Here is a 14,909-nt window from a genome sequence, read left to right as displayed (position 1 = left end):
TATTGGTTTGTGCTATGTGGCTGTGTTGTTGTTGTGAGAAGTGAATTTACAGTCCCGCAGTAGGTGAAATTGCCCAGTGGTATTATTTATCATAAGCTTATGAATAACATATAGTTAAATGTCTTAGCTGGTTACGTGTCTTAAAGAAAACAAGGTGAGTTTTTTGTGATGGTTAGTTTTTTTTCTATTTACCGTTATTCGCAGTTAGCAGGGGGGTCAGACAAAATAAGTGCAATAAGTATATTATGTCACGGCAACAAAGATAATATTTATTTAGTTAGTATTTAAAATGTTGTTTTATTGCGTATTCGGGAACAATAACTGCATTTTTAATTGTTTTAACCAAATTGTTTTGCCCCATTGATTGCATAATGTTTTTAAATCTCCCCCTTATGTCGCAGAAACGGTTAAATGAGTGAAGTAAAGCTGGCTTGGACACAATTAGTAGCAGTTGGCATTACAACTCACTAGAGCCTGTAATACAGTACTTTTCAAAAGCTTTGCTCCCATAATTATATCCTGAAAAGTAGCAAGCAAGACCAGAAAAGCATTTTATTTTAATACAGTAGATGAAAATAAATTAACACTTTGACTACAGTTTGGGGCCAGTTCAGTAATTTGTAGGGTGAGAGCTAGTCACAGGTGAATGAGCAAAAACTCTCAACAGGAGCGAGAGCCCATGTGCAGTGTAATGTAGCAAGTGGTTGTTGATCATAAGTAGTATTATTATTATTATTTATTTCTTAGCAGACGCCCTTATCCAGGGCGACTTACAATTGTTACAAGATATCACATTATACATTATACAGATATCACATTATTTTTACATACAATTACCCATTTATACAGTTGGGTTATTACTGGAGCAATCTAGGTAAAGTACCTTGCTCAAGGGTACAACAGCAGTGTCCCCCATTGGGGATTGAACCCACAACCCTCCAGTCAAGAGTCCAGAGCCCTAACCACTACTCCACACTGCTGCCTGTGTAGGCTGTACATATTATTTTCAAGTCGCCTAATGAAGGACACAAGTAACTTGCCTTTTTTTTTTTTTTTTTTTTACAGTGAAAGACTTTGATTACAACTTGTTTAAAGGATTACACAAATTAGATAATCTAGCTAATCATTTTAGTAACGAGTCAACGTATCTGAAATGCACAGCATCCAGATAAATCATTTAATATAGAAGGTGTTGCACAAGTGTTATCATTTACTAGCAGTGCTAATTGACAATACGGGTATGACTTGTGAATGCTGTACCTGTCTCTGCAGAAACACAATTCTGGGGGTAAAAATAAAGAACAAATCAAAATATGTCCTTCAGTCATGCATTGGGAAATGCTTTAGTATGTATTGATTTATATATTCAAGGACACCAAGATTTATTAAACAAGAGGTCTTGAGGGGGTTTACCAGGCAGTACATGGCCCAACCCCAGTCGCTCATCATTTGTAGAACATGTATAACGTTTTGGGGTACCACGACTTTTGTAAGACAGCTTGCTTATTAAAATCATTTGTTTCAGACAATTCTCTGTTCAGGGTTAACATTGTACAGTATTTTGTAAGCTAGAGGTGCAGAGTATAACAGGCAACAAACGTACCCCAAACCAGCAGGGCGGTCCAACACTGTGCCACAATGCAAGTTAAAGGAGTGATAACCAATCATTGGTGAAGCTTCTGAATTCATGTCCCTAATCTTCTAACTGGTGTCTGCCATTATACTGCAAAGCTTCTTTGCCGATCAGCGCTGGAATGCAATGGTATTTGAGTCTGACAAGTTTTATAGTCACTAAATCAGATTAGCTGCTGAGTCACCTGACTAGGTAGGGTCTATAGTCATGTGACCAGGCTCCCTGCTGAAGCAATGTAGTTTGCTACTTGAGATGCTCATAAGCACCACACCACATGGGTCTGGATTATGATTGCAAAGAAGATTACTATATTTTCTCTTCTCTGGCAACAATAGGATGGGTTTGAATCTCTAGCGTATGAGGCTAATAACCAACCTTACAGAATGTTTAATCTAGAGAATTCAGGCTGTGGGAGGTTTAGACCATACCTTCAGCTCAGGCATCTTTCAAATGAAAAGATACATTTTGTCAGGGCCATAGGTCTTGCTCTTTGTATTATGTATTAACACAAGCAAGGATAGAAGCTAGATTTTTCTGAGAAAAGCATTGGGGAGCATTAGCAGAGAACATACCAGCATGGGGTTGAAAAGGCTATTGCAGTAGAAGAGGGTTTAACCCCCCCCCAACCTCCCCCCCCCCCCCCGTGCCCTTTTTAAGGATATTGATTTTAACAGATAGATGTCATGAAATATGTAGTGTAATATAGGCCTATATATAATTCTCTTTTTCAGTGTTTGCAGATGTGCATTTTTTAAAATTCTAAATAATAAATTCAGCAGAAGTACATAAATTCAATAGAACATAACAAGAATGTGCAAGTCATATGGCAAATACCCATCTGAGTATTTGCATGCTCACATAACTTTGCTCTCATCTGTTCTCTGATCCAATTAAAGAACACACTTGTCTGTCTCCATCAGCTTGCAGCTTCTAGTAGCAAGAACATTGTGATAAATAATATTGATCCCTATTCAGGTGTATCTTATTGGCAAGAACAAATAAGGTAGGTCATGTATTTACCAGTACTGTATTCTGCCATAGAATATATTTACAACATTAGATTCTAGAGTAATATTCCTGCACTGTGTTGACAGAATATGACTGGGTCAGTTTGTTTTTTCCAATGAGAAAACTGCAAATTGTCAGTATGTGAAACGAGTTGTAGGCGAGTGTATACTATACTGTGTATACTGTATACTGTACATTGTTTTAGAGTGAAGTTGCAGGTCCTTGCTATTGATTGTTACCCAAATGTACCACATAAGCTGATAGACATAACATGTCAATTTTTTTCCTGAGTAAATTGTAAACTGAGTTTTCCTTCATAACTGTTTTTTGCATAAGGGAGTTATAAGCAATAAGTATAATAGCAAGCAGAAAGGAAACGAGATTGCCTTAGAAATAGTTCTGCAGTTTATTTATGCAGTTGTGAAAGGAAAGCAATAGTCTACAATGCATGGAGCACGAACGTACAATGAATCTGGGCTGTACCGATCTCTTACAGTATCTCAACCCTCATGCATTTCCACAATTATATGTAAATTAAATGCTGGAGTAAAACAGTTTGAGAATACAGGCAGGGCCTGTTGCCTGTTTTATACCACAGAATTGGTGTTTTAAACCAATTGAAGGGTTTCATTATGATGCTGATAATTAAGCAAAACCTAATTGATCCCATAGAGTGTAAACACTTTTATCCCATATTAAGCCAAATGAGCAGCATACAAGGAATAATCAGCATCTTGCTTGGTTGCCTTCTGCTCTGTAGACATCAGAGATCATAAGGACATTTCCCACACTACAGTGATAGTCAAGTTTATTTCAAGCTCCCATCTGGGATTGCTGTGTTGTATTATCATATTTAACATAGGGGTTTCTTGTAATCTTCTTAGCTACACAGCATCCTAGAATCTTCATTCCATGTTTTTCTAATTTATAATATTAATGAGAACAAGTTTCTGGCAAGCTTTTGAAACGTGTAGTTTTTTTTTTTTTAATCTGCTTTTGTTTTCAAATAGACTTAGCGTATTAAACTGATTTGATCATGGATTCGAAGGTCTAGGGATATAATGGATTCAAATGTCTAGGGATCGACTGAAGATGCTTATCTCCCCACTAATCCGTTGCTTTTTAAGAATGGATTGGTTCCTGGTGTCAGGCAGTAAATACAGGAGAAAAGAAATGGAAGGGAATTTGTGATCAAGAATGTTAGCTTAAAGTTAAATGAGACTATTAACTAAACTGTGATTTCACATATAGTCTGATTGATGTCCATCAAATTATTTTAAACATTGTGATAAAATGTTTATAGAAAGTAACGCTGTCTTTTGCATCTGAATCCTGTTTCTATACTGTTCTGGGGCCATGGTTTTGCTTCACTTTTGTACAGATGATATTTGGTATTTAATCAATTCTTGCATTGTAGTTCAAACTAACTCCAATAGTCCAGCTGTAATCAGACCATGTGACAACAGCAAAGGTGCCAGGGTGGAGCAGTTTATAGTTTAAAAAACTGAAAGATTATCTGCACAATAAAAGGAGGACCAGGAATATATTTAATAAAGCCAATTAATGTTCAATATTAACTATTGGTTATAGCATCTCTCTACTTCCAGATTGTATCTTTGGAGTATATGTATTTAATCAAATATTGTATGACATGTGATTTATTCATTTAAAATCATGTTACCTACAGTATACCGTAGGATAAGAGGCAATTTAATTAATTTATATCAAAGCATATTATCTAATGACCTGCAAGTACATTTTTACACCAGGCTTCTAAATTTCTAAACACGGGGTCACATTCCTAAGTTTAAATGAAAATGCCCAAACAGTAGTGAGTTACCAATACCAAATGGGCAAATTCTGCCTTTCTCGTATCATTTCATCACAGTTTTCATGAAGCCATTTTTGTGGTTGTAGTATTAAAATTCCAAGAAATTATTAAAAAAAAAAAAAAAAAAAAAAAAAATGTAATTCAATTTTTGAAGAATGTAGGGTAATATAACAATGTAATGATAATACTGTACTTGTGTATTTACAGCACGTATAGTAGAACCTTAATGTATTGCCATATGTTTTGTTAAGAATGGTTCTTGTTTAATATTCAGTATTTTTTTTTTACGCCAACACTGGTTGTATAATTTTAAAGTTGTACTTATAGCATGTCAGTAATTTTGAATAAACTGCAACTTTGTGTCAAATGGCAAATAAGATTGAAATGTATTTGAATACAGTTATTTGGTTCTGAACGCACGTACATTTTCAATCTTAAAACTATTTTTACTTTTGGAGTGTTCTTAAACATATACTGTATGTTTAATCAATGAGCTAATTTTATTTACCGTTAGTAGTCTAGTGCTAAAAGTATAACACTCTTATCAACCAAGATTACTTAGGTTTATTATGTGTATTTATTTCACCTAGATACCCCATTGTATTTTGTCTTGGTTGCTTTTTCACAATGTGGAACCATGGATTTTGGAATGGCTATGTCTGTGACTTCACAGGTCACAGACAGTTACAGATGATTAAGCTAAGCAAGATTTCTGCATTAATTTCTTTGTTTTACTATCTACACAATCATTTGTAATCCAGGATTAGTGGGGACAAGGTGTTAATTTCTTGCTATAATATAATCGTGTTTGCATTTCAATTATAGACTGCTCCTGCAATGGAGCTAGAGAATAAAGAGAACATAACATTTGTTCTAACTACATAAGAGCTGTCGGTAAAAGAGATCTGATAGGAGATTTCTGAGGCTGGGAATGGCCAACTAATTTATGTGAATCAATTTTATTTCTAGCAGAAAGGGCAAGCTCTCTTCCTTCTGTGTTGTATATTATGGAGCTCAGACTGTCTATTGAAAACCAGGCAGTTGCATATGGATTGTCCCTTGATATCATTCACTTGCCGTGTAATCTTATTATGCAAAGTTCTAATCTTCACCTAGATTGAATGCCCAAGGGTCAGAATATAGTCATATCAAGGTTCTGGGGTCATGTTTCATGATCCCTGCCCTATTCTTCTAAGCAGATCTGGGATTTGAGGGCATTCCCCAGACGCTGCCAGAGATAGACAGCGAAACCCTGTGCATGTTTGGAAGACAAGACCAACATGAGGTCCTTGCTAGGATTAAACTTGATTTGAGGCTGTAGGATTTTCTAACAGATGTATTATTGGACAGGGAATAAGGGGCCACCAGCACGGCGAAATTGGATCAAGATTGGCATTCTCGGTGAGTCGACTGGCTGCTAAAACAGCAGCTGCCTGCAGATTTGACTTCTTTCAGGTGAAGCGACTTCCAGTCATTTGGAAAGAGATGGGATGAAAAAGAACCTTGGTGATAATTTTGATGTCTGTGAGATTTAGTGCCAGCGTAATGGGATTATCGGTAACACCTTCACTGCAGAAAAAGCCACCTGGCGCTATAACTGGCAGACTGAAAACTAATCCTTTCCCATCTCTGGGATGTCATTCATAAAGCTCAAAGTGATTTCCGCACTGCTTGCCATGATTAATGCTATCAACAGAAATGATGTGAAGAAAGCTCAGAATTCATTATGAAATGACTGACATACAAATTGGTCTAAAGCATTGTTTCCTATTCATTTTATTATCAGAGCAACATTGCTTCTGAGGAACAGCAATTTTACTTTGGTGTACTTGAATAAATTAATAGTTTTGTGAAGTGGCAGCTGGAGCTTACATTCAAAACAAGTTGTGCAAATAGAAAAGGGTTTTAGTATTGCACCATCTGTAAATAGAATACCCCAAATTCTGTCATCGAGGTTCTTGGAGAAGTAGCCATCTGCTGAAGCAGTTAATACTATTGTTTATTTATTTTTGAAATAGATATCGTATGTTTAAAGACAATTGAAACAAGATTTTGAAGGACAAGCTTCATGTGATACCCATCTTATATTATGATAGTATTTCCCCATGTATTAGTAACATTTCTAGATGAATTTAGTGAGTATTTTGTATAGAATTCACAAACGCATCACTAACCATCATAGAATAAGAACATCGCTATGGTGACACACAGCTCTAGCTGGAGCAGCAGGTTTTAACATTTGAATCTACAAGGGCTATGGAATACTACATTTATTATGGGATATTAAAGTTGTTGAATTCTTTTAAGTGTGGCCTTATTTAATGAGATGTGTTGCCTATAACTCAGTTTCCTTATTTCGATGCCTTTTAAATTTCCACCTAAGGAGGTGCTGTAAAAGTGACATTTATTGTGGTGACTGTTGATTGTATCTGAATAGAGAGGTCAACTCATAAAGAAGGATGTGTGTTTTAAAGTTACTTAAGTTCCTTTAAATGTAGCAAACCTTGATTTGTTAAGTTTGTTTGCAGTGAATGAAACCGTAACCTATCACAGATGTTTGTAAACCGAGTCTGTGGTATTTAGCAGTGATGGCTTGTCTACAAAATCGATTTTTGTTCATATAAAAATTGATTGATTGCACAAGAGGCACTGTTTTGCAGGGCTGCAAATTACATATATTGTTTATTTTTTATTATTTCCAATAATGCTGTACACCAGACCCAGCTATAAAAAAAAAAAAAAAAAAAAAAAAAAATTGTACACAGAGGTTACGATAACTTGGTTTTAATGAGGCACTTGCAGTATCCCAGTAAATATCCACGTTACTTGTTCAGCACAGACACCTAATGAAAACCGGCTTTCAAAGTTGCTCTAGAAGCTGTCATTTTTTTGTTGTGATGTTGATCCTTTAAATAATTTGCATATCTATGAAAATGTCGACAGATGATGTCAAAAATAACAACAGCATAAATCTCACCAGAATGTTAATATATTTTTTATGTACAGCGTGATACGTTACAGTTACAGTTTTTATTTTCTTGTATTTTCTTTAGGTTTTGCCATGATACGAAGGGCTGTTGGAAAGACTTTGGGCTTCGTTGGGTATACTATTCAATATGGTTGCATCGCCCACTGTGCTTTTGAATACATTGGTGAACTTGTAATGGTGTGTTGTTTTTTTTTTTCACTACGAGATACACATTTAAACTAAAAAATATGTACTGTATTCTTAAAATATTAACCCATGTGCTGTTTTTATAAGTTGGTTTCTGAAATGTTGATCAATTGATGAAGGTAGCACTGCAAACAAAGGTCTTTGAGGTGCCTGCAATAAGTCCAGCCTAACTTCCCCGAGCAAAGGTTACTGTGAAGCAAGGTTCCTATCTACTAGATGTTATGGGGATAGATATTCTGCCATTATTGTAAAGTTACCTACCTTTGCTAACCATTACGTACCCTTAAAGTACCTAATTCCCATTACTATTCTGCAGTTAGTATTTGGATTTTGTGTTTGGGTGATAATGTACTTTTTATTACAGTGTTCTGGACCTTCTATGCAGCCCACAATCACAAACTATGATGTCGTTTTTTCAGAAAAGTTAAGTCGTCATTTTTATCGAATTGAAAAGTAAGTTTTAACGAGCTAAATTGTTTCAATGTTTTCAATGTTCTCTCGATACCCAAAAGTTTTGATAAAATCTTTTGTTTTACATGTTTCTTGAAATTAGTAGAATATTTTATACATATATTATTATTATTATTATTATTATTATTATTTATTTCTTAGCAGACGCCCTTATCCAGGGCGACTTACAATCGTATATATATATTTACTGATGCAACAGTGTAAGTTTTACATCAATTGCTCATTGGGCACATACATAACGTTATTTACATTTTAAATAGTGAGCAGATAGGTTTGTTGATTGTTTGAGTGGTATTGTTCCTTGGAATTACAAAATACTGAGCTCAAGTCATGTGATTTCATAAATACGCCAGGTGCTCAATGTTTGGTATTTTAAGTTGAGTTAAAATTGCCAAAATGAGTTGATTTTAAGAATCTGTATAAATAGCCATTCGAAATGATTTTAATTAACGCAAGAACAGCAAAAGATATGACCGTGCCCCGCTTGAGTAATGAAGATCACCTGGTTGCTATCGCCATGATTGAAGGCTGCCTGTCTGTCAGAGAAGTTGCCCGGAGAATGAGATGTTCTGCTTCAACAATCAGCAGACTGTCCAGAGAAACCAGGAAACCGGCTCTGTGAGGGACAGGCCACATCCTGGAAGGCAGAGGGTCACCCAGGACCGTTATGCTGACTGTTGCGTTGTTCAAGACAACCGGTGGCCAGGATTTTCTCTTGACATGAGTCCAATAAAACATCTGTGGGACCAAATTGCCAGCACCATCCACAGGAGACAACCGCGACCAGCCAACCTTAGGTAGCTGGCTGCAGCTGCACAGGAAGAGTGGCAGAGCATCCCACAGCAGTATGTCTAGAGTCAACGCTGCCAGGATTGTGTTAATTCTCAGGGAAGTCATACCCGATACTAACTTTGTAATGTTTTCATTTTGACAGTGTGTCACGTTTCATACCGAAAACCTATCATGATTCTTTGATCTGTATTTTTGTTCACATTTTCTGTGATTTTGTTTGATATCACTGTTTAAAATATTTGATTAAATCCATTTGACCCGAGTGTTGCGTTTCTTTTGTGCATCAGTGTGTGTGTGTGTGTGTGTGTGTGTGTGTGTGTGTGTGTGTGTGTGTGTGTGTGTGTGTATATATATACACACACACACACACACACACACACACACACACACACACACACACACACACACACACACACCACCATATAGATATATGTAATATATATATATATATATATATATATATATATATATATATATATATATATATATATATATATATATGATGGTACTTTTTAAGATTAACAATTCTAATGTTGTTTTTTTTTTAGCACATCAGTAATGTTAACTTTTAACTATCCTACAGGTGCATAAAGAAAACACAGTTGTATGCAAGATTGAGTGGTCGTTTGTCTTTTGCATCAATTTAACAATGTTTGAATTTTCCTCAGGGGAGACATTGTAATTGCAAAAAGTCCAAGTGATCCTAAGATAAATATCTGTAAAAGAGTAATTGGATTAGAAGGAGACAAAGTCTGCAGTCCATCTGATATTTTTAAGACACACACTTATGTGAGTAATGCAAATATATCATGTGGCTTCTTTATTACTCTTGATGTTTCTGTTTCTAACATTTGTTCTTTTTTTTTAATTGTTTAGAAGAGGAGTAGGAGTTAATAAATGGAAACTGGAATTTGTTTTGGTACCTATTTCAGTTTTAGACAGTATTGTAATTGAGCTGCTTTATAGCTGTAGCTCTTTACTAAAAGCAAGTTTAGACATCAGTAAATTAATTGGAGTAGTCCTTGAGTAAGTGACTTCCGGTAGTACTTGATAGTGTTTATGAAACAAAAAATATCTACTGTGTAAGATTATCAATACAATCTATCTAGCAATCCATATTTAATTGTTGATCAAAATAATCTGTCAAACCTGTTTCCAAACAAGATAAACCATTTACTTCAGCTTGGAGATCTGGCTGTACAATATGTTCTCAGCTGCCCAAGCTTCTGGTAATTTTAATCTCTTCTATTCAGATTAAAACAAACTCTGTATCAAACAGCGCTGATACACTAAACCCTTTCGTTACTTAAACAGAAACAGCACCTGATAATGTCACTTAACACCTCTTAGGTCAGTAAATAATGAATTGGCATCCTGTCAGTCACAGTGATTAAAGTCTGAGCTACGCATCCATTTCTCAGCAACGCTCTCCACACAATCAATCACAGCACACTGCTAATGCCCTGGCCACAGCCAGCGGAGGAGAAATTTGTTTACTCTTGTGCTAAAGTGGAGTTCATTGCAGGGGTGACAATACTCATTCATCCTGGATTTCTATGGCAAACGTAAATGTAAAGATAAGTGTCACAACACACACACGCATCGTGTTTACGGATAACACGGGCCGGCCACACTTTTGAGCTGTTAACCTTTCCAGCAGTTATCTGCAAGGTGGTGTTTACAGAGGAGAGTGCTGCACAGCTCTCCACAGTATCTAGGCTCACCAGTGAGGATTACTGACCTTTAACCTCCCTTATTGGGTTAATTTCACATTTGTTTTGAAGCTGTAAGGCAACACTTAGATTGGTTTTGTGTCCGAATACTATATTATTATTATTATTCTTATTTATTTCTTAGCAGATGCCCTTATCCAGGGCGACTTACAATTGTTACAAGATATCACATTATTTTTACATACAATTACATTTTACACTTTTTTTTTTTTTTTTTTTACATACAATTACCCATTTATACAGTTGGGTTTTATTGGAGCAATCTAGATAAAGTACCTTGCTCAAGGGTACAGCAGCAGTGTCCCCCACCTGGGACTGAACCCACGACCCTCCGGTCAAGAGTCCAGAGCCCTAACCACTACTCCACACTGCTTACGAACAGTTTTCAGTAGTCTCACATGTACACTTAAGTTTTAGAACGACAGAGCTCGCACAGTGACATTTCACGGGTGCCTGTCATTTGCCTGTCCAAAACCTGCCAGCCAACTGATAGAGTATGTTAATCAAGGTTTTTTGTTTTTTTTTAATTATGTTATTCCTACATGATTTTACCATTTAAGTGACACATCTACCTACAAGCCATACAATAGCATGGTATGTCCAGTTCCTACTAGCCAAGGAGTTCAGAATGAATTGTGATGTCAGCCTGCCGTCTTTGCCTGCTTGATAGGAGGCAGGGACAACATCTGCCAACAATGCTTTACAAAACAAATCAAGTGCACCATTAGTAACTTGGTGTTACTCAAACACACTTTTGAATTGTATCACTGTTTGGGTATGGTGTTCTGCATCCTTAAAACTGATGGTTATGACTATTGACACTGTACTGTTAGCAGGATGCCTAGCCCTTAGCACTAGCATATCCATACCCTGTCATTTTCAATTGGACATGGCCCCTTTATTGTGGGGTTAATCAGGACAAAACAATGGGCACGATTCTGAAAAGAAAGCAACACTTTGGAACTTTCATTATTTCCAGGAGTAATGAGGCAGCTGCAGGTCGCTACAGCTTGTAAGTCTCAAAGCATGCCCTGCAGGGGTATCTGTGAACTAAAATCACCTGTCATCAACCTTTCATTGTTATGTAGTTCAGATTGTAGGTAGCTTTAAAAACATGAATATTTAATATAGGCTTTTGCACTTTGTTGCTTTTAAACTTTACACCCCTTCTGGGTGCTGTTACTTACGCTTCAGACAAGATATTTAACTCACAAACAAGTAATACTGAAACATGCAGTAGTAAAACCGAGGTCACGTGGTCCTCTCTAATTAGCTGTCATTAAACTAATGAGACATAAAATTCATTATAATGTAGTCTCTTATTCACACAATTTTTAGTCTTTCATCATTTTTCGTTTTAATCAAGAAAGGTAACACCTGTGGTTTATTCTAAAAACCTTCTTTTGTTAACTGAACACCCGCAGACTATGCAGCAATTACATTTGTGGCCATGTACCAAAGTAGGAAGCCATTTCAAAGACCTGGGTAGGGATATGAAAAAGGGAGGGGGCCTTTATTCTTTTGTCCAGCATTGAGATTAAGTTTTGTCAAAGTTCAAGGAGAAAAAAAAAAGTATTTGAATTAAATGGGAGAAAAGACTGCTTTTTTAGACTTGCGGGTTTTTTTGGTTTTTTTTTTTTCTTTCTTTCTTCAATGTAATGTCGGTTTCACTTTCGGAGACTTGAGATACCTGTGAACTTGCAAGGAGGTCAGCATATTTAACTTGTACTGTTCCTGTGCCAGTTTGTCTGGCTATCAGGTTTCAGGTCCTATTGAAAAGTAAACCACACGATAATCTGTTTTATCTTGACTGAAGTGATTGTGCTTGCCAATTCCAAAAGGGAAAATATATTTGAAAAATAATAATGCTAAAAAACACACACCTACACATTTGGCACAAATCAACAATTTATAGCTTTTCAATACAATGGGGCGTCTGTCTTTTAACAAGCTTTTTAATACTTCAGTTTCCTAGTCTAATACAGGAAGTAATTGTTAGAATTCGGTAGAGTAGCTGTTCTTAATCCAGGAACAAGTGACCTGTACACACAACAATTATGGCTGCCATGTTTGATGGTTATCTGGCAGTTGTTCTGCTACAGGGAATTAGCAGCCGTGGCTATTCCATTCCATTACCTTACACTTTTTTTATTTTATTTATTTATTTATTTATCCAGAAAAGGATCAATTAAATAATTAAGAGACTGGTTAGCACAAGACCTTGTAACAATGTAATGGACTGGAAGAGCCAATGTTGTCTACCCCCGGTCTAGTAACTAGCTTCTACTTTGCTGCAAAAATAGCTCTCAATCCATTCCGTGACTCCAATTTAGAAATAAACTACATGGAAACAACCAGCACTAAAACAAACATTTCGCAAGCACTTGTCAAGTACTTGTTTGGACACTGCATCCCTGTTTACCTATAGTTTAGATCTGTGCACAGAGCCTACAGCTGGTGCATGTGTTCCAGCAGATGACAGGCAGCTAGAATTCATTTTATGCTTGTTTTTTAAGTTAATTCAGGTTTAGGTAAGAATTATTGAATTAGAAGATGCTTCTTTAATCATTTTAAAAGATGTGTTGGGTAAAGTAATGCTTGCTGGGGAGTCGATCATTTTGCCCAGAATTTGATTGTAAGAGAAATCTGGAATATTCTGCATGCATATATTTAAGTACACATTCCCTGTTTTAATGTTGTTTGTAATGCTAGCCTTTCACCTTGAAAATAATGTGCTTTCCTAGCGTCAGTTGAGAGGTCCGTGTCATTTAAGGGCTCTGGACATTAAAAGTTACAGAACATGAAAATAGAGTACTTGTAGTTTGTGATGGCCGTTATTGCAATATACTGTGTTGTTGATCCTGCCTGCACATATAGTGAATTGTGGACTTAATTAGAGCTTTGACAAGCCCACTCTCATAAAGTGATGAGATTACTCGTAATTGATGTCACAGTTAATTACAGTTTGGTCTGTTGCAGGCCTACTGACAGGTCTAGCCTTGGTGCAGACCCCAGGACGTTGATGAGTGTGTGGCTGCCCTGCTCATGCTGTGACTGCTACAAGAGGGCAGATTTTAGTGAACAGCCTAATGACCTTGTTTGAAGTCTAATAAATTCATGACCCTGTCCCATTGCTCTAACCTCTTGTATCGTCATTTAAAAAAAAAAAAAGTGCAATTAATGAGTTTTTTGGACTAAACGGTGGAGAATCCACATGTGACTTAATTGTGTGACTATTGTAATTGGGAACACTGTGCACTATTTACATGAAAACAAAACTTGTGACAAGCTTAAGGTTAAAAAAGGCTTTTATTTTATTTATTTTTTTGAAGATCACCCAAGTATGGACGTTATCCTATTTTCATACACAAATATATTTATATATTCTAACTTTGTGTCAATTGCTTTTTTTTGTATGTTCCAAAAGGGCACGTATGGTTAGAGGGTGATGACCTCAAGAACTCTACAGACTCAAGAAGTTATGGTCCAGTTCCCTACGCCCTCATAACGGGTCGAGTTTGCTTTAAGGTACAGTAACAATAAACAGATTACATGTGAACTGTCACATTTCTGCTCAACATCTTGGTCATAAAAATGAATTCAATAATTGCAAAGCTAGGACATATATATATATTTTTTTTAATTAATTTAAATCATAACAAAATATTTATAATGTTGAGAAGTCGATGTTTAGTTATGTAACTGACACAGCATTGCTTTTCTTTTTCCCCTCCTAGTTATGGCCTCTGGAAGAATGTGGTAGTCTACAAGAGAGCCCAAATGGGCGCATTCTTCAAGATGACTGACAGAATTTCCATATGCATATCAGCATGTTACGTTTAGGATTTTATAAATTATGTTTTAACTGTGTTGCTTTCTAACAAAAAAACTCTATTAAAAAAGTCTGATATTTTTATACCAATATGTATTACAAACAATTTTTATTTATTTATTTTATTTATTTATTTTTATCTCAAGGCAGAACTAAAATGATTTAAAACTGAACAAATACATATTAATAGCAGTCCTGGAATGTACTGTTTTTGCCAGATCCCAATTTAAATGTCTGTTTTAGTTGAGTAATTGTGATGTACACCCATAAGAGAGACATCCTAGATAGAAATGGTGCTCAAAAATAAAAATCACTCAGTAATGGTATGAAAAACTAATATTAAACCATTGTTTGCTAAAGCTTTCTTATTTATTAAAGTGTGTATAATACTGACTGACTTATGATTTCAAAATATGTTATTTAAAAATAGTGTA

At 35.9% G+C, this 14,909-nt stretch overlaps 1 protein-coding gene across 7 annotated transcripts; it reads left to right on the top strand.

The window, feature by feature from the left end:
- The first annotated feature begins 4 nt into the window (after positions 1-4).
- LOC117434711 (mitochondrial inner membrane protease subunit 1-like) lies at positions 5-14,812 on the top strand. 7 transcript variants are annotated; one of them, XM_059002945.1, is made up of 7 exons: positions 5-154; positions 7,526-7,638; positions 8,012-8,100; positions 9,579-9,703; positions 12,845-12,850; positions 14,071-14,171; positions 14,381-14,812. In XM_059002945.1, the coding sequence occupies exons 2-7, from the start codon at positions 7,534-7,536 to the stop codon at positions 14,447-14,449; spliced, it is 495 nt and encodes a 164-aa protein (XP_058858928.1). In that variant the 5' UTR covers positions 5-154; positions 7,526-7,533; the 3' UTR covers positions 14,450-14,812. The 7 variants fall into 7 exon arrangements, 1 of the variants encoding a protein (XP_058858928.1); XR_009309181.1 differs by lacking the exons at positions 9,579-9,703; positions 12,845-12,850; XR_009309178.1 differs by lacking the exons at positions 9,579-9,703; positions 12,845-12,850 and having other exon boundaries at positions 14,071-14,812.
- Positions 14,813-14,909: the final 97 nt, after the last annotated feature.

The sequence above is a fragment of the Acipenser ruthenus genome, chromosome 28, assembly GCF_902713425.1.
Source record: "Acipenser ruthenus chromosome 28, fAciRut3.2 maternal haplotype, whole genome shotgun sequence".
NCBI lineage: Eukaryota > Metazoa > Chordata > Actinopteri > Acipenseriformes > Acipenseridae > Acipenser > Acipenser ruthenus.
Note: the sequence above shows the minus strand (reverse complement) of the source record. Positions and strands in the feature narration are given on the sequence as shown.

Coding starts and splice junctions, on each gene's coding strand:
- LOC117434711 (XM_059002945.1), top strand. CDS start 7,534: ATGATACGAAGGGCTGTTGGAAAGACTTTGGGCTTCGTTGGGTATACT. Junction 7,639..8,011: donor ACATTGGTGAACTTGTAATG/GTGTGTTGTTTT, acceptor TTTTTATTACAG/TGTTCTGGACCTTCTATGCA. Junction 14,172..14,380: donor CGGGTCGAGTTTGCTTTAAG/GTACAGTAACAA, acceptor TTCCCCTCCTAG/TTATGGCCTCTGGAAGAATG.